We start from the raw sequence: 20000 nt of genomic DNA, 5'->3' as shown, positions 1-20000 counted from the left end.
ATACACACACACACATACATATATATATATATATATATATATGTGTGTGTGTGTGTGTGTGTGTGTGTGTGTGTATACATATACATGTTTATTGTGTGCTTATATACATATACATATATATGAGTGTAGGTGTGTACAGAGAGAAATAAAGGGATAGATAAAGTGATATAAACATATATGCATGGACATAATCAAATCTAACTCTGATCCTTGCAATAGCAAAGTCAGTGCTCTGTCACTGTGCACACAAACACATATATAGAGGGGGAGACAGTTGAAGAAAAGCAGACCAATTGTCGGAAAATGATAGAGAAATGAGTGTGAAAATATAATTTTATTGATTTTTTAAAAAATATTTACTATTTATTTAAGCTAACAGTACGGTCTAGAAGGGGCGCGCCGCGGCCGCGACCTGCCTCTGGTAGGCGCTGAAGAAGGCCTGCTTGGCGGCTGCGACTTCTGCGGTGTCGGCGACCTGATGGGCGGAGCCTGGGAGTCCGGCGGGCACGGTGGCTGCCACGGGGCCGGTCCACCTGGCCTGCACGGGGGCCGCCTGCTGAAAGGTCTGCTGGAAGACCTGCTGGGGCACGGCCTGGCTGAAGGTGTTGACGACGGGGGCAGTGCCAACCGTGGCTGCCACCTGGGCGCGGTAGGCGTTGAGGAAGGCGTTGCGGGCGGCGGCCACCTCAGCGGTGTCGCCCACGGGGGTGACAGTGCCGTCGACGCCGGCGGGGATGGTGGCAGCCACTGGTCCGGTCCACCTGGCCTGCACAGGAACAGCCTGCTGGAAGGTGTGCTGGAAGACCTGCTGGGGAACAACAGGGGCGACGCTGAAGGCTGGGGTCTGCACCACGGGCACGGTGCCTACGGTGGCCCTAACCTGTGCGTTGTAGGCGTTGAGGAAGGCGTTGCGGGCGGCGGCCACCTCTGCGGTGTCGCCCACGGGGGTGATGGTGCCGCCGACGCCGGCGGGGATGGTGGCAGCCACTGGGCCCGTCCACCTGGTCTGCACGGGCACCACAGTCTGGAAAGCCTGCTGGGGAGCGGCGGCAGCCTGAGCAGCGCGGAAGGCTTGGAAGAACCGCGCTTTCTCAGCCTGCACTTCGGGCGTGTCCCCGATGAAAGGGGCAGCCGAGCACACTCCCAGCACTGCCAAAAGGACCTGCGGAAGAAACAAATTTCTCTTTAAACGCTGTGCATATTCCTCAAGACATTGTGCTTCCGTATATAAGACATAAACTCACTAGGCCTTGTCTTGCAATATGCAGTCACATTATGATAAAAAATCCTAGCTTTAGATCCCTCATTGCCTTCAGTTCACTCGCAAAGGAACGTGAATTTACCAGAGACTTCATGTTGACTTTCGTGGACGAAGAACCGTACTGTGGCGACCCAAGGCTCCCGCTCCCTTTATATAGGCGGGCGGCGAAGGCCAGGCGAAGACCTTGAGGCGGAGACCCTGACCAGAGATGGATAAGCTGTGGTTCAATAAACTCAGGCAGGACGGCTGTGGTCGAGGAAGCCGAAGCTAGGCCAGCTGCATTGGAATCGGCCGTATTTTTCCGGTGCAGAGAAGATCATATTAATTCCAAACGTCAGGCAAACGTTGAAAATTGTAATAACGTACGTTGTTTATTCGATTTCAATACATACACGCACATACACATATACATACATATATACATAAACACACAACACACTGACAAGCATTTGGATAAATGTATGTAAATATATGTACTGATATGCAAACCAATTTGTTTATTTATCCATCTCTCTCTATACGCATCTTCGCAAAGGCGAGTTGATTATCATATACTGGTCTTTGGTCATATTGGTGAAGCAATTTCGTTTTTTAGGAAAGTTTTTGACTCATTTGGTTCTCTACATAAAGCTTGTGTTTATGCAAGTTATGTGTGCGCGCGCGTGTGTGTGTGTATGTGTATATGTACATACATAAATATGTATATACATGTGTATATATATACCTACATGCAGTATATATACATACATACATATATGTGTGCATATATATACAGTGCATGAGTATACATATATTCACACACACACACACACACACACACACACACACACACACACACATATATATATATATATATATATATATGTTTATATATATATATATATTATGTATATGTCTATTTATACATATATACAGTGAAGTGTACACAAAGATGAAAAGCAAAACAGCCACAAAAATGAAATGTAATATCCCACTGTTGTTATTCATATATTTATATATATAATTAAATATATATATGTATATATGTATATATATGTATATTTATACACATATATATGTATGAACATAAGCAAATATACACATATGTATATATGTGTGAACATAAGTAAATGTATACATATATATATGTGTGTATATATACATAAATATATATGTATGTATATTTTTGTGTGTATGTATATGTATGTATGTATATATGTATATATATGTATGTATGTATGTATATATATGTATGTATGTATGTATATATGTTTATATATGTATGTTTATGTATATACACATATATGTGTGAATATATATATATATATATAATATATATATATATATATATATATATATATATATATATATATATATATATGTATAACAATCCTCCCTGACTTGGCCTGCCCTCGAACCTAGGTCATTCCGGGTATGATACCGGAGGTCCAGTACTAAACCAACCATGCCACGTGACCCACTAACAAGAGAGTGCAACTAGGATCTAACTAGCTTCCATAGACATTACCTATCTACTCATACATGAGTAATGATAGCGAGGTTTTACACACACCCGTGGGCACTCGGTGGCGAATGATTTAGAAATTCGAAACCGAAGTCAGATACGGAGGTGTACATATGAAAGATGGAATAATGCAATACCGCATTGATATAGATGTATAACAATCCTCCATCGATTTGGAAGTTGGCGATTAATGATTGGATTCTTGAATCTTTCGGGTCAAGATTCGCAGATGGTAAGTGTTGGACGGCATCTTGGGCCTTCGAGCTGTATATCTTCTTGTTTCCTTGTAATCGGTGTTAATTATTGGAACCACGTAATAACAATCGGTTAAGGGTAACTATTATAATTAGGAGGGATGCCAGTCGCACAATACTTTTAGGAAGTCATATACTTATATATATATATATATATATAAAACTGTATAGCCCTCTAACTATATACACACATGTGTATATGTATATATATATATGCATGTATGTGTATATATACATAAAAGCTTTTTGGATCTCCCTAGCTATTTGGCTAATAGGCGTGCTACTTCTGTACAAGGTTAACTCCTATGTCTTAACGGCGGATACGGATCGGCCGGGCACAATGTCTTGCCAAGCCTGGTGACAGAAAGAGACGAAAGGAGGAAGCAGGTCAGAAGGGGCAAAAGGAGAGGTTTCCTTCGCATGGCTTACATCACACCGATTGGCCCTTAGAAGGATGGGGAAATATAACCACGAGGCGTGGCGCATTGCTAGTTGTTTCGAGAGTTTGCAGTGAAATAGAATACAAGAAAAGGGGAGAGAGTCGATGAACACCACACCAATAGCCGGAAAATGACACAGAGAAATGAGTGTGAAAATATAATTTTAATGATTTTTTAAAAAATATTTACTATTTATTTAATCTAACAGTACGGTCTAGAAGGGGCGCGCCGCGGCCGCGACCTGCCTCTGGTAGGCGCTGAAGAAGGCCTGCTTGGCGGCTGCGACTTCTGCGGTGTCGGCGACCTGATGGGCGGAGCCTGGGAGTCCGGCGGGCACGGTGGCTGCCACGGGGCCGGTCCACCTGGCCTGCACGGGGGCCGCCTGCTGGAAGGTCTGCTGGAAGACCTGCTGGGGCACGGCCTGGCTGAAGGTGTTGACGACGGGGGCAGTGCCAACCGTGGCTGCCACCTGGGCGCGGTAGGCGTTGAGGAAGGCGTTGCGGGCGGCGGCCACCTCAGCGGTGTCGCCCACGGGGGTGACAGTGCCGTCGACGCCGGCGGGGATGGTGGCAGCCACTGGTCCGGTCCACCTGGCCTGCACAGGAACAGCCTGCTGGAAGGTGTGCTGGAAGACCTGCTGGGGAACAACAGGGGCGACGCTGAAGGCTTGGGTCTGCACCACGGGCACGGTGCCTACGGTGGCCCTAACCTGTGCGTTGTAGGCGTTGAGGAAGGCGTTGCGGGCGGCGGCTACCTCTGCGGTGTCGCCCACGGGGGTGATGGTGCCGCCGACGCCGGCGGGGATGGTGGCAGCCACTGGGCCCGTCCACCTGGCCTGCACGGGCACCACAGTCTGGAAAGCCTGCTGGGGAGCGGCGGCAGCCTGAGCAGCGCGGAAGGCTTGGAAGAACCGCGCTTTCTCAGCCTGCACTTCGGGCGTGTCCCCGATGAAAGGGGCAGCCGAGCACACTCCCAGCACTGCCAAAAGAACCTGCGGAAGAAACAAATTTCTCTTTACACGCTGTGCATATTCCTCAAGAAATTGTGCTTCCGTATATAAGACATAAACTCACTAAGCCTTGTCTTCCAATATGCAGTCACATTATGATAAGAAATCCTAGTTTTAGATCCCTCATTGCCTTCAGTTCACTCGCAAAGGAACGTGAATTTACCAGAGACTTCATGTTGACTTTCGTGGACGAAGAACCGTACTGTGGCGACCCAAGGCACCCGCTCCCTTTATATAGGCGGGCGGCGAAGGCCAGGCGAAGACCTTGAGGCGGAGACCCTGACCAGAGATGGATAAGCTGTGGTTCAATAAACTCAGGCAAGACGGCTGTGGTCGAGGAAGCCGAAGCTAGGCTGGCTGCATTGGAATCGGCCGCATTTTCCGGTGCAGAGGATCAAATTATTTCAAATGTTAGAAAAGTTAAAAGTTGAAATAATGTATTATCTTATAGTTGGTCTGCTTTCGATATCAATACACATGTGCATATGCGTGTGTGTGTGTGTGCGTGTGTGTGTGTGTGTGTGTGTGAATGTGTGCGTGTGTGTGTGTGTGTGTGTGTGTGTGTGTGTGTGTGCATGTGTGTGCGTGTGTGTGTGCGTGTGTGTGCGTGTGTGCGTGTATGTGTGTGGTTGTGTCTTTGTGAACATTAACACAGTAACGTGTACGCAAAAGCAAAAGGAAAACAGCTACAATATGAACTAAAAAGGATTTCGTCAAGAGTTCTTTCTCGGACGAGGAACTCTTGAGTTCGAAAAATTGCGCGCATTTTCAGATTATATTATGATTGTGCTCTCTTTAGATGTCTGTGCATGCATGTGCGTGCCCGAGCTAAATGTCACATTGCTTCGGAATCACTGATGCTATGACGTTTGCAATACCACTTTAGATTTCGCATGAAATTCGAAACTATGGAAACTTATTTCTCTCTCTCTTCCAAGTACAAAATCATGCTATTGTTTTTTCTTCTGTGCCTCGAAACCTTGAATGCTAAGTTCCTCTAAGTGATTCTGTCGTCTATTTTAACTAGCGGGAGATAATGTGTCACTTAAACCAGTCTTTCGTTATCATGCAAAATCAATGAGATGCGTGTTGTATATGTAGCACTTTCTTCACTCTGAAAGGTGCGCTTTAGTCTCGTGCAAAATGGTCGCTGTCATGTTATGGCATATTGATTGATTATTTAAAATTATCTGCCGCGTCAACAGCTAAGGTCATTAGCGGCGAACACCTTGTTAGACTGAAAAATATTCAAATATTTAAAACGTTAAAACTCTATCAAAAAATGTCATAAATAACAATAAATATTATATTAAAATCGAAGCATAAATATTATGCTCTAAATGTCTAAAAAACTATTGCATAAACATTATGCATAACTAAATTTTATTGAAAACATTAGTTTCCCAAAGGAAACTAATAAGACCTTTTATGTCACAGTCCTCCCCCAATCCATTTTTTAGTGTATCTGGGGGAGACAAGTACCTTCCTCATTGGTCTGAGAATGTTGCACATCTTTCCATTACATGTGCGACCGTTAATGGTTCTTGGCATTCCTCACAGCCTGCTTCACTTTTAGCCATCATCGGCCCTGTTATGGCATAGAGACTGACGCTGGTTGGTTAATGGTCAGTGCCTTGAATCTTTCTAGGGCTTGCAGAACGTAAATGCTAGACGACATACTGGGTCTTCGAGGCGTATCTTCTCGTTTCCTTGTATTCGGTGCTAATTATTCGGTGCTAATTACTGAGACCGCCTAATTTCAAGGGATTATGGGTGACCCTTGTAATTAGGAGGGGTACCAGTCGTGCAACATCTTTAGAGAATCATATATGTACATATATAGATCTATATCTGTATCCATGTCTATGTCTATATCTACATCTGTTTCTACATCTATATCTAACTGTTTATCTGCCAGTCTATTTATATATGCATATATATATATATACATATATGTATGTGTATGTAAATACATAAGTACATATATATATATATATATATATATATGCATATATGTCTATATACATATATATGTACATGTATGTGTGCATTTAACGTGTATATATCTAAATATGTACATATATATGTATTTGTATATATGCATATATATGTATATATGTATATATATAGGTATATGTACAATTTTATACCTAAATATATGAACTTTCATAAATATGTATATACATACATACATATATATAGAGAGAGAGATATACATATTCCCATATATACATATATATATTTAAACACACGCAAATATAAATTGATATATACACACACACATATACACACATACATATATACACACACACATATATACACACACATATATATATACACACACACACACATATGTATTTATATGCATACATATATATACAGTACATGCGCATGCAAATATATAAATACATATATATATATATATATATTGGACCTTAAAAGCATGGGGAAATATAACCACGGGGCCTGGTGCTTTGCTAGATGTTTCAAGAATTTGCAGCGAGATTAGTATAAAAAATCTGGAGAAAGAAAGAGAAAGAGAGAGAGAGTCAAGGAACACCAGATCAGTTGTCGGGAAATGACACAGAGAAATGAGTGTGAAAATATAACTTTATTGATTTTTTTGTTTTGTTTAATATTTACTATTTATTTAATCTAACAGTACGGTCTAGAAGGGGCGCGCCGCGGCCGCGACCTGCCTCTGGTAGGCGCTGAAGAAGGCCTGCTTGGCGGCTGCGACTTCTGCGGTGTCGGCAACCTGATGGGCGGAGCCTGGGAGTCCGGCGGGCACGGTGGCTGCCACGGGGCCGGTCCACCTGGCCTGCACGGGGGCCGCCTGCTGGAAGGTCTGCTGGAAGACCTGCTGGGGCACGGCCTGGCTGAAGGTGTTGACGACGGGGGCAGTGCCAACCGTGGCTGCCACCTGGGCGCGGTAGGCGTTGAGGAAGGCGTTGCGGGCGGCGGCCACCTCAGCGGTGTCGCCCACGGGGGTGACAGTGCCGTCGACGCCGGCGGGGATGGTGGCAGCCACTGGTCCGGTCCACCTGGCCTGCACAGGAACAGCCTGCTGGAAGGTGTGCTGGAAGACCTGCTGGGGAACAACAGGGGCGACGCTGAAGGCTTGGGTCTGCACCACGGGCACGGTGCCTACGGTGGCCCTAACCTGTGCGTTGTAGGCGTTGAGGAAGGCGTTGCGGGCGGCGGCCACCTCTGCGGTGTCGCCCACGGGGGTGATGGTGCCGCCGACGCCGGCGGGGATGGTGGCAGCCACTGGGCCCGTCCACCTGGCCTGCACGGGCACCACAGTCTGGAAAGCCTGCTGGGGAGCGGCGGCAGCCTGAGCAGCGCGGAAGGCTTGGAAGAACCGCGCTTTCTCAGCCTGCACTTCGGGCGTGTCCCCGATGAAAGGGGCAGCCGAGCACACTCCCAGCACTGCCAAAAGGACCTGCGGAAGAAACAAATTTCTCTTTAAACGCTGTGCATATTCCTCAAGACATTGTGCTTCCGTATATAAGACATAAACTCACTAGGCCTTGTCTTGCAATATGCAGTCACATTATGATAAAAAATCCTAGTCTTAGATCCCTCATTGCCTTCAGTTCACTCGCAAAGGAACGTGAATTTACCAGAGACTTCATGTTGACTTTCGTGGACGAAGAACCGTACTGTGGCGACCCAAGGCTCCCGCTCCCTTTATATAGGCGGGCGGCGAAGGCCAGGCGAAGACCTTGAGGCGGAGACCCTGACCAGAGATGGATAAGCTGTGGTTCAATAAACTCAGGCAAGACGGCTGTGGTCGAGGAAGCCGAAGCTAGGCCGGCTGCATTGGAATCGGCCGCATTTTCCGGTGCAGAGGATCAATTTATTCCAAACGTTAGAAAAGTTGAAAGTTGAAATAATATATGATCTTATAGGTGGTCTGCTTTCGATATCAATACACACGTTCATATGTATGTATGTGTGTGTCTGCATGTATGTAAATTGATACATGTGTGAGTAAAAATATGTCTAGATTGGTAGATAGATTTACTTATTCATGCATACATATATATGAATCTGGATGATGAAGGTGGGTAAGTGAGGGTCAATTATTTTATGGTAATGCAAATTCTGCTTTAGGGAGGGCTTTGTTCATAAAGTTCATATATATATATATATATATGTGTGTGTGTGTGTGTGTGTGCTTGTGTGTGTGTGTGTGTGTGTGCATGTGTGTTTGCGTGTGTGTGCGTGTATGTGTGTGTGTGTGTGCGTGTTTGTGTGTTTGCGTGTGTGTGTGTGGTTGTGTCTTTGTGAACATAAACACAGTAACGTGTGCGCAAAAGCAATAGGAAAACAGCTTCAATATGAATTATAAATGATTTCGTCAAGAGTTTCTTCTCGGACGAGGAACTCTTGAGTTCGAAAGATTGCGCGCATTTTCAGATTATATTATGATTGATGCTATCTCGTTTGCAATACCACTTTAGATTTCCCATGAAATTCATAACTATGGAAACTTATTTTCCTCTCTCTTCCAAGTACAAAATCATGCTATTGTTTATCTTCTGTGCCTCGAAACCTTGAATGCTAAGTTCCTCTAAGTGATTTTGTCGTCTATTTTAACTAGCGGAAGATAATGTGTCACTTAAACCAGTCTTTCGTTATCATGCGAAATCAATGAGATGCGTGTTGTATATATAGCACTTTATTCACTCTGAAAGGTGCGCTTTAGTCTCGTGCAAAATGGTCGCTGTCATGTTATGGCATATTGATTGATTATTTAAAATTATCTGCCGCGTCAACAGCTAAGGTCATTAGCGGCGAACACCTTGTTAGACTGAAAAATATTAAAATATTTAAAACGTTAAAACTCTATCAAAAAATGTCATAAATAACAATAAATATTATATTAAAATCGAAGCATAAATATTATGCTCTAAATGTCTAAAAAACTATTGCATAAACATTATGCATAACTAAATTTTATTGAAAACATTAGTTTCCCAAAGGAAACTAATAAGACCTTTTATGTCACAGTCCTCCCCCAATCCATTTTTTAGTGTATCTGGGGGAGACAAGTACCTTCCTCATTGGTCTGAGAATGTTGCACATCTTTCCATTACATGTGCGACCGTTAATGGTTCTTGGCATTCCTCACAGCCTGCTTCACTTTTAGCCATCATCGGCCCTGTTATGGCATAGAGACTGACGCTGGTTGGTTAATGGTCAGTGCCTTGAATCTTTCTAGGGCTTGCAGAACGTAAATGCTAGACGACATACTGGGTCTTCGAGGCGTATCTTCTCGTTTCCTTGTATTCGGTGCTAATTATTCGGTGCTAATTACTGAGACCGCCTAATTTCAAGGGATTATGGGTGACCCTTGTAATTAGGAGGGGTACCAGTCGTGCAACATCTTTAGAGAATCATATATGTACATATATAGATCTATATCTGTATCCATGTCTATGTCTATATCTACATCTGTGTCTGCATCTAAATCTAACTGTTTATCTACCAGGCTATTTATATATGCGCGCGTAAACACACACACACTTATATATACATATATATATATATATATATATATATATATATATATATATATATGTATGTGTATGTATATACATAAGTACATATATATATATATATATATATATATATATATATATATGCATATATGTCTATATACATATATATGTACATGTGTGTGTGCATTTAACGTGTATATATCTAAATATATATGTATATGTATGTATATATATATATATATATATATATATATATATATATATATATATATGTGTGTGTAAATATATGTATTTGTATATATGCATATATAAGTATATATGTATATATATAGGTATATGTACATGTTTATACCTAATTATATTAACTTTCATAAATATGTTTATACATACATACATATATATATATATATATATATAGAGAGAGAGAGAGACATATACATATTCTCATATATACATATATATGTTTAAACACACGTAAATATAAATTGATATATACACACATACATATATACACACATACATATATACACACATATATATACACACACACACATATATACACACACACACACACACATATGTATCTATATGCATACATATATATATACAGTACATGCGCATGCAAATATATATATACATATATATATATATATATATATATACATATATATATATATATATATATATATAGATTGGACCTTAGAAGCATGGGGCAATATAACCACGGGGCCTGGTGCTTTGCTAGATGTTTCAAGAATTTGCAGCGAGATTAGTATAAAAAATCTGGAGAGAAAGAAAGAGAAAGAGAGAGAGAGTCAAGGAACACCAGATCAGTTGTCGGGAAATGACACAGAGAAATGAGTGTGAAAATATAACTTTATTGATTTTTTTGTTTTGTTTAATATTTACTATTTATTTAATCTAACAGTACGGTCTAGAAGGGGCGCGCCGCGGCCGCGACCTGCCTCTGGTAGGCGCTGAAGAAGGCCTGCTTGGCGGCTGCGACTTCTGCGGTGTCGGCGACCTGATGGGCGGAGCCTGGGAGTCCGGCGGGCACGGTGGCTGCCACGGGGCCGGTCCACCTGGCCTGCACGGGGGCCGCCTGCTGGAAGGTCTGCTGGAAGACCTGCTGGGGCACGGCCTGGCTGAAGGTGTTGACGACGGGGGCAGTGCCAACAGTGGCTGCCACCTGGGCGCGGTAGGCGTTGAGGAAGGCGTTGCGGGCGGCGGCCACCTCAGCGGTGTCGCCCACGGGGGTGACAGTGCCGTCGACGCCGGCGGGGATGGTGGCAGCCACTGGTCCGGTCCACTTGGCCTGCACAGGAACAGCCTGCTGGAAGGTGTGCTGGAAGACCTGCTGGGGAACAACAGGGGCGACGCTGAAGGCTGGGGCCTGCACCACGGGCACGGTGCCTACGGTGGCCCTAACCTGTGCGTTGTAGGCGTTGAGGAAGGCGTTGCGGGCGGCGGCCACCTCTGCGGTGTCGCCCACGGGGGTGATGGTGCCGCCGACGCCGGCGGGGATGGTGGCAGCCACTGGGCCCGTCCACCTGGCCTGCACGGGCACCACAGTCTGGAAAGCCTGCTGGGGAGCGGCGGCAGCCTGAGCAGCGCGGAAGGCTTGGAAGAACCGCGCTTTCTCAGCCTGCACTTCGGGCGTGTCCCCGATGAAGGGGGCAGCCGAGCACACTCCCAGCACTGCCAAAAGAACCTGCGGAAGAAACAAATTTCTCTTTACACGCTGTGCATATTCCTCAAGACATTGTGCTTCCGTATATAAGACATAAACTCACTAAGCCTTGTCTTCCAATATGCAGTCACATTATGATAAGAAATCCTAGTCTTAGATCCCTCATTGCCTTCAGTTCACTCGCAAAGGAACGTGAATTTACCAGAGACTTCATGTTGACTTTCGTGGACGAAGAACCGTACTGTGGCGACCCAAGGCTCCCGCTCCCTTTATATAGGCGGGCGGCGAAGGCCAGGCGAAGACCTTGAGGCGGAGACCCTGACCAGAGATGGATAAGCTGTGGTTCAATAAACTCAGGCAAGACGGCTGTGGTCGAGGAAGCCGAAGCTAGGCCGGCTGAATTGGAATCGGCCGCATTTTCCGGTGCAGAGGATCAATTTATTCCGAACGTTAGAAAACTTGAAAGTTGAAATAATGTATTATCTTATAGGTGGTCTGCTTTCGATATCAATACACATGTGTGTGTGCGTGTGTGTGTGTGTGCGTGTGTGTGTGTGTGTATGTGTGAATGTGTGTGTGTGTGTGTGTGTGTGTGTGTGTGTGCATGTGTGTGCGTGTGTGTGTGCGTGTGTGTGTTTGTGTGTGCGTGTATGTGTGTGGTTGTGTCTTTGTGAACATTAACACAGTAACGTGTACGCAGAAGCAAAAGGAAAACAGCTACAATATGAACTAAAAAGGATTTCGTCAAGAGTTCTTTCTCGGACGAGGAACTCTTGAGTTCGAAAAATTGCGCGCATTTTCAGATTATATTATGATTGTGCTCTCTTTAGATGTCTGTGCATGCATGTGCGTGCCCGAGCTAAATGTCACATTGCTTCGGAATCACTGATGCTATGACGTTTGCAATACCACTTTAGATTTCGCATGAAATTCAAAACTATGGAAACTTATTTCTCTCTCTCTTCCAAGTACAAAATCATGCTTTTGTTTTTTCTTCTGTGCCTCGAAACCTTGAATGCTAAGTTCCTCTAAGTGATTCTGTCGTCTATTTTAACTAGCGGGAGATAATGTGTCACTTAAACCAGTCTTTCGTTATCATGCAAAATCAATGAGATGCGTGTTGTATATATAGCACTTTATTCACTCTGAAAGGTGCGCTTTAGTCTCGTGCAAAATGGTCGCTGACATGTTATGGCATATTGATTGATTATTTAAAATTATCTGCCGCGTCAACAGCTAAGGTCATTAGCGGCGAACACCTTGTTAGACTGAAAAATATTAAAATATTTAAAACGTTAAAACTCTATCAAAAAATGTCATAAATAACAATAAATATTATATTAAAATCGAAGCATAAATATTATGCTCTAAATGTCTAAAAAACTATTGCATAAACATTATGCATAACTAAATTTTATTGAAAACATTAGTTTCCCAAAGGAAACTAATAAGACCTTTTATGTCACAGTCCTCCCCCAATCCATTTTTTAGTGTATCTGGGGGAGACAAGTACCTTCCTCATTGGTCTGAGAATGTTGCACATCTTTCCATTACATGTGCGACCGTTAATGGTTCTTGGCATTCCTCACAGCCTGCTTCACTTTTAGCCATCATCGGCCCTGTTATGGCATAGAGACTGACGCTGGTTGGTTAATGGTCAGTGCCTTGAATCTTTCTAGGGCTTGCAGAACGTAAATGCTAGACGACATACTGGGCCTTCGAGGCGTATCTTCTCGTTTCCTTGTATTCGGTGCTAATTACTGAGACCGCCTAATTTCAAGGGATTATGGGTGACTCTAGTAATTAGGAGGGGTACCAGTCGTGCAATATCTTTAGAGAATCATATATGTACATATATAAATTTATATCTGTATCCATGTCTATGTCTATATCTACATCTGTGTCTGCATCTAAATCTAACTGTTTATCTACGAGGCTATTTATATATGCGCGCGTAAACACACACACACTTATATATACATATATATATACATATATGTATGTGTATGTATATACATAAGTATATATATATATATATATATATATATATATATATATATATGCATATATGTCTATATACATATATATGTACATGTGTGTGTGCATTTAACGTGTATATATCTAAATATATATGTATATGTATGTTTATATATATATGTATATATATATGTAAATATATGTATTTGTATATATGCATATATAAGTATATATGTATATATATAGGTATATGTACATGTTTATACCTAATTATATTAACTTTCATAAATATGTTTATATATACATACATATATATATATAGAGAGAGATATATACATATTCTCATATATACATATATAGGTTTAAACACACGTAAATATAAATTGATATATACAAACATACATATATACACACACATACATATATACACACACATATATATACACACACATACATATACACACACACATATGTACTTATATGCATACATATATATATACAGTAGATACGTATGCAAATATATATATACATATATATATACAGATTGGACCTTAGAAGCATGGGAAAATATAACCACGGGACCTGGTGCTTTGCTAGATGTTTTAAGAATTTGCAGCGAGATTAGAATAATTAATCTGGAGAGAAAGAAATAGAAAGAGAGAAAGAGAGAGAGAGAGAGTCAAGGAACACCAGATCAGTCGTCGGAAAATGACACAGAGAAATGAGTGTGAAAATATAACTTTATTGTTTTTTTTTAATTATATTTACTATTTATTTAATCTAACAGTACGGTCTAGAAGGGGCGCGCCGCGGCCGCGACCTGCCTCTGGTAGGCGCTGAAGAAGGCCTGCTTGGCGGCTGCGACTTCTGCGGTGTCGGCGACCTGATGGGCGGAGCCTGGGAGTCCGGCGGGCACGGTGGCTGCCACGGGGCCGGTCCACCTGGCCTGCACGGGGGCCGCCTGCTGGAAGGTCTGCTGGAAGACCTGCTGGGGCACGGCCTGGCTGAAGGTGTTGACGACGGGGGCAGTGCCAACCGTGGCTGCCACCTGGGCGCGGTAGGCGTTGAGGAAGGCGTTGCGGGCGGCGGCCACCTCAGCGGTGTCGCCCACGGGGGTGACAGTGCCGTCGACGCCGGCGGGGATGGTGGCAGCCACTGGTCCGGTCCACCTGGCCTGCACAGGAACAGCCTGCTGGAAGGTGTGTTGGAAGACCTGCTGGGGAACAACAGGGGCGACGCTGAAGGCTTGGGTCTGCACCACGGGCACGGTGCCTACGGTGGCCCTAACCTGTGCGTTGTAGGCGTTGAGGAAGGCGTTGCGGGCGGCGGCCACCTCTGCGGTGTCGCCCACGGGGGTGATGGTGCCGCCGACGCCGGCGGGGATGGTGGCAGCCACTGGGCCCGTCCACCTGGCCTGCACGGGCACCACAGTCTGGAAAGCCTGCTTGGGAGCGGCGGCAGCCTGAGCAGCGCGGAAGGCTTGGAAGAACCGCGCTTTCTCAGCCTGCACTTCGGGCGTGTCCCCGATGAAGGGGGCAGCCGAGCACACTCCCAGCACTGCCAAAAGAACCTGCGGAAGAAAGATGCATCACTTATACATCTCGGAGAAAAAGACAAACATACTTATTTATAACAAGCTTAAATACATTACGCTTTGTTACCAAATTACTTTCAGATATGAAACCCAAGCGTGCTGACGAAACATTACATCTCGTCCCTATGAAAATATCCCTTTGACTGCAACAAACAAAAACTATACATCAGTCACACGAAGAAGACCCCTAGACTCTCTCTGTCGGTCAAAAAAGATACCAAATAGTTACCAGAGATTGCATGTTGTCCGTCTAGAACGTAGATCCGTACTGTGTTGGACCACGACCCTCTCTCCCTATTTATACGCACGCGCAGAAGGTCACACACACAGACCTTGACGCCGGGACCCTGTCTAGTCCTCCTGTGAGCGTCGCCGGTCGTCCAGCCTCATCCCACGTGGGCAACCTTTCCGTGGTATTCCTAATTATAGCGGCCTCTGGCGTGTCAGTCTCGAAGATGTTGAGGTATTATCTGTGCGTTTTTTAGGGACATTTAGGAAATATCGTATCGAGAGTGAATGAATGTTTTTAGGTGATTGTTTTTGGAACACTGGTTGAAAGGATCATTTTGATTCAAAGGAACACATATATATTCACACACACATACACACACACACACGCACATACACACACACACACACGCACACACACATATATGTGTGTATATATATATATATATATATGCATATATATATATATATATATATATATATATATATATATATATATATGCATATATATATATATATATATATATATATGCATATATATGTATATATATATATATATATATATATATATATATATATATATATATATATGCATATATGTGTATATATATATATATATATATATATATATATATATATGCATATATGTGTATATATATATATATATATATATATATATATATATATATGCATATATGTATATATATATATATATATATATATATATATATATTGTGTGTGTGTATACTAAGTATATACATATTTCATGTATGAATGTACGTATGCATTCACACACAAAAAAAAAGAACGAGGATCAAAACACTCCCTTTCACAGCCTCAATATCGTGACGAGCTGCTCACGAAATACCCACAAGTTTATAATTACCATAGTAAACATCCCCGCCTCATTATGTGTCACAATCATCATGAATGTTTAATGTTTATAAACGTGTGTGCCCGCGCGCGTGTGTGAGTGTGCCTGCGTGTTTGTAATGCGTATGTATGTGTTTGCATGTACCTGTATCTTTTTATGTGTATTCGTGTGTGTAAATGTTCCTCCGATCTTGTGTGTGATCATATTCGTGTTCTTGTGTGTGTGTGTGCGTGTGTGTGTGACAGCTGATCTCCTCCCGTTTTAGTTTTTATGTGGGTTAGTGCTTCCGCCTTTTTGGACATTCACTCAAATCGAATTAATTCAGGAGCGTGTTGCTTAGATGAAAAAAAAAATTTCTTGTTTTTTTCTTCTATTTTGTTGTGTGTTATAAGACCCCATTTTATTTTGTTGTTTCTGTTTTTCTTTTTAATAATAACCTGTTTTTTCCTCGTCGAATCATTCCAATAATACATGATTTCCAGTATTAAAATTATGAAAACATGAATAAATGATAAACAAGTAAAACTTAATATAATCTTATAATAATCATTCACTTACGCATTAAACCTTAATCCTCAACTTTTATTAATTCTAATATACACTTAATTCAAATAAACGTAATCATGAAATTCAATTATACTCACTTTACAAGTTAAGATACGATGGGTTGCTGAAAGTTACAAATTACTTCCTCACGCCCACCTACAGGTAACTACAGGTGACTTGTGAGTTACTTGTAACTTGTAAATTCCCGTTGGAACTTGTAAATTCCATATGTAACGTGTAAATTATCCATTTACAATATTAATACAGGTTATTGGTAAATTCCTTGTAGCTTATCAATTCAAGTAACTGTAATATGTAATTTCAGTAAAATTTATGTAATCTGTAAGCTCAGATAATTTGTAAATTCTTTGCATTTTGTAAATTCAGGTAACCAGTCAATTCAAGTAATTTACCAAAATCAGGTAACCTGTATTCCTTGTCACTTCTAAATACCCCTTGCAACATGCAAATTTCCCAGTGTTGCCAAGGTTTTTAGCACCAGTTACGAAACCGGCGAAAGACTTGTCAATACGCGATGAAAGAGTCGAAAATCGGGGTTCGCGCATTGGCAACATTGAGCGATGATCTTGCCTCGGGAGAAGACAATTTTTTTTTTTTTTTTCTTTTTTCAAGTTGCATTTTTTGTTGTTAACTTTCAAAGTAATTTATAACTATTATTGCTGTTGCTGATGGATTTCCTATCATCACTTCTAATACCATTGTCATTATTATAAATATAAATATTATTATCATTAGTTATGTTGTTCTCATTATCATTATTATTATTATTACTATTATCATCCTTATCATCATTATTATCCTCATTATTCTTATTATTATTATTACCATTCTCCCTCTTATTTATTATTATTATTATTATCATTATTATTATCATCATCATTATCATTATTATTACTATTACTATTACTATTATTATTAATATAATAATTATTATTATTATTATTATAAACTTTATTACCATCATTACTGTTATTATTATGATTGTTACTGCCATCATATATCACCGTTATTATTATTATAATTATTAATAATGATATCATTACTATTGTTTTTATTTATCACCATCATTATTATTATAATTATTACCATTACTGTTATCTTGATTAATATTGCAATTATCGTTATTACTATTATCATTATTATCGTAAAAATTATTATCATAACTATCATTATTATCATTAACATTATCATTATTATCATTATCATAATTACTATCATTATTACTATTGCTCTAATTATCACTAGTTATTATTAATGATCATTAATATCATTATTGTTGTGATTGTTATTGCAAGTATCATTATTATCATCATTATTATTATCATTATCACTTTTACTTTTATTATTATTATTATTATTATTATTATCATGATAATTATTGTTATTATTATTATTATTATCATTATCACTATCTTATTACTGCCATTCTGATCATCATTATTGCCCTCATCATTATAATCCTCATCATTAGCATCATTACTATCTTCATTATCCTGTAACATACCCGAGGCGTAACGTTATCTCACGTATGGTTGTAATCACTGTTGTACATATCATTATGAACATTATTAGCATTATCATTTTTTTTTTTTTTTTGGAAGTTTTCTTATTATCATCATTGTTATATTGCGGCGTTTATTTCTACTATTATTACTTCTGCTGTTTTTACTATCACTACTATTACTACTACTACTAGTGTCAGTGTTACTACGAATGGCATTATATAACAATAGTAATAGACGTTGCGTGGTCATCATAATTATTTTCAATTATAGTTTCAATATTCGTGTTCATTTCTATCATCTATCTGATCTGTAATCAAGTCCTTCCTTTACATGCTACCCTTTTCCTCTAATTAGAACCAAAATAACCCGTAAGTTTTTTTTATATCTCCGTAAAGGAAAAGGTTTATACATTTAATGGAAAAGCTCTGTGACAAGGTAGTCATTCGTTCTTATTAAAAAAAAAAACTGCTAAGGTTGCTCCCTCTCTCTCTCTCTCTCTTTCTCTCTCTCTCTATCTCTCTCTGTCTCTCTCTCTCTCTCTCTCTCTCTCTCTATATATATATATATATATATATATATATGTATATATATATATATATATATATATATATATATATATATATATATATGTATATATATATATTTATTTCTATCTATCTATCTCTGCACACACACATACACATGTATATATACATATATATATATATATATATATATATATATATATATATATATATATATATATATATATATATATATATATATATGTATGTATATACATGTATATACATATATATGTATGTATATATGCATTTATGTATGTATGTGTATATATAACACGTATATATCTGTATATGTATATATATACATATATACATATATACATATATACATATATATATACATATATACATATATACATATATACATATATATATATATATATATATATATACATTACAAATATGTATGTATATATATGTGTGTATATATAAATGTCAATATATATTTATATATATATATATATATATATATATATATATATATATATATATAGATAAATGAATAAGTATATATATATATATATATATATATATATACGTATATAAGTATATGTATTCATATATTTATGTAAATATATGTATATATGTATATATACATATATACATATACATATACATGTATATGTCTTTGTATGTGTGTGTTATTAACGTAATCATATATACAGAAACATACAAATCTGATTATATATACACAATGTGCTCACACACGGACACGCACATGCACATATATCACAGAAACGTTAAACAGACCTCTAAGGAAAAAAACAACTTTATAGCATTACCAAGACATCAAGTTAGTCTACAATAACCGTGTGATTTATAATAGCTATAAAGCAACAGGTAAAAAAATAATACACTATATATCAAGCGAAACAAAAGACTCAGTGAGCTTACGGAAAACATGTACTGAAAACGTCTACTACATTACCAAGCTTAGAAAAACGTTTATTGGAATACCATGCCAGTACATTGAGTTTACAACCTAGCGATATATAAAAGCAAGAAAACAACTCACTGAACTTGA

General features: G+C 40.0%; 5 protein-coding genes across 5 annotated transcripts; all 5 read right to left on the bottom strand.

Annotated features, from left to right (window-relative positions):
• Window positions 1-315: 315 nt before the first annotated feature.
• LOC125041084 lies at window positions 316-3505 on the bottom strand. The gene is made up of 3 exons (XM_047635837.1): window positions 3449-3505; window positions 1384-1507; window positions 316-1239 (listed from the first exon to the last, which is right to left on the bottom strand). The coding sequence occupies exons 1-3, from the start codon at window positions 3503-3505 to the stop codon at window positions 386-388; spliced, it is 1035 nt and encodes a 344-aa protein (XP_047491793.1). The 3' UTR covers window positions 316-385.
• A 135-nt stretch (window positions 3506-3640) lies between these two features.
• LOC125041083 lies at window positions 3641-5959 on the bottom strand. The gene is made up of 3 exons (XM_047635836.1): window positions 5951-5959; window positions 4632-4766; window positions 3641-4450 (listed from the first exon to the last, which is right to left on the bottom strand). The coding sequence occupies exons 1-3, from the start codon at window positions 5957-5959 to the stop codon at window positions 3674-3676; spliced, it is 921 nt and encodes a 306-aa protein (XP_047491792.1). The 3' UTR covers window positions 3641-3673.
• Window positions 5960-7060: 1101 nt separating this feature from the next.
• Window positions 7061-9728, bottom strand: LOC125041082. The gene is made up of 3 exons (XM_047635835.1): window positions 9661-9728; window positions 8135-8229; window positions 7061-7990 (listed from the first exon to the last, which is right to left on the bottom strand). Exons 1-3 carry the CDS (start codon window positions 9726-9728, stop codon window positions 7137-7139), a joined length of 1017 nt encoding a protein of 338 aa, XP_047491791.1. The 3' UTR covers window positions 7061-7136.
• A 1108-nt stretch (window positions 9729-10836) lies between these two features.
• Window positions 10837-11989, bottom strand: LOC125041558 (cuticle protein CP1499-like). Its single transcript, XM_047636588.1, has 2 exons — window positions 11871-11989; window positions 10837-11689 (listed from the first exon to the last, which is right to left on the bottom strand). Exons 1-2 carry the CDS (start codon window positions 11880-11882, stop codon window positions 10913-10915), a joined length of 789 nt encoding a protein of 262 aa, XP_047492544.1. The 5' UTR covers window positions 11883-11989; the 3' UTR covers window positions 10837-10912.
• Window positions 11990-14367: 2378 nt separating this feature from the next.
• Window positions 14368-15561, bottom strand: LOC125041531 (cuticle protein CP1499-like). The gene is made up of 2 exons (XM_047636553.1): window positions 15469-15561; window positions 14368-15215 (listed from the first exon to the last, which is right to left on the bottom strand). The coding sequence occupies exons 1-2, from the start codon at window positions 15478-15480 to the stop codon at window positions 14439-14441; spliced, it is 789 nt and encodes a 262-aa protein (XP_047492509.1). The 5' UTR covers window positions 15481-15561; the 3' UTR covers window positions 14368-14438.
• Window positions 15562-20000: the final 4439 nt, after the last annotated feature.

The sequence above is a fragment of the Penaeus chinensis genome, chromosome 30 (assembly GCF_019202785.1).
Source record: "Penaeus chinensis breed Huanghai No. 1 chromosome 30, ASM1920278v2, whole genome shotgun sequence".
NCBI classification, from domain to species: Eukaryota; Metazoa; Arthropoda; class Malacostraca; order Decapoda; family Penaeidae; genus Penaeus; species Penaeus chinensis.
The sequence above is the reverse complement of the archived record's forward strand: the minus strand, read 5'-3'. Positions and strand labels throughout refer to the sequence as shown.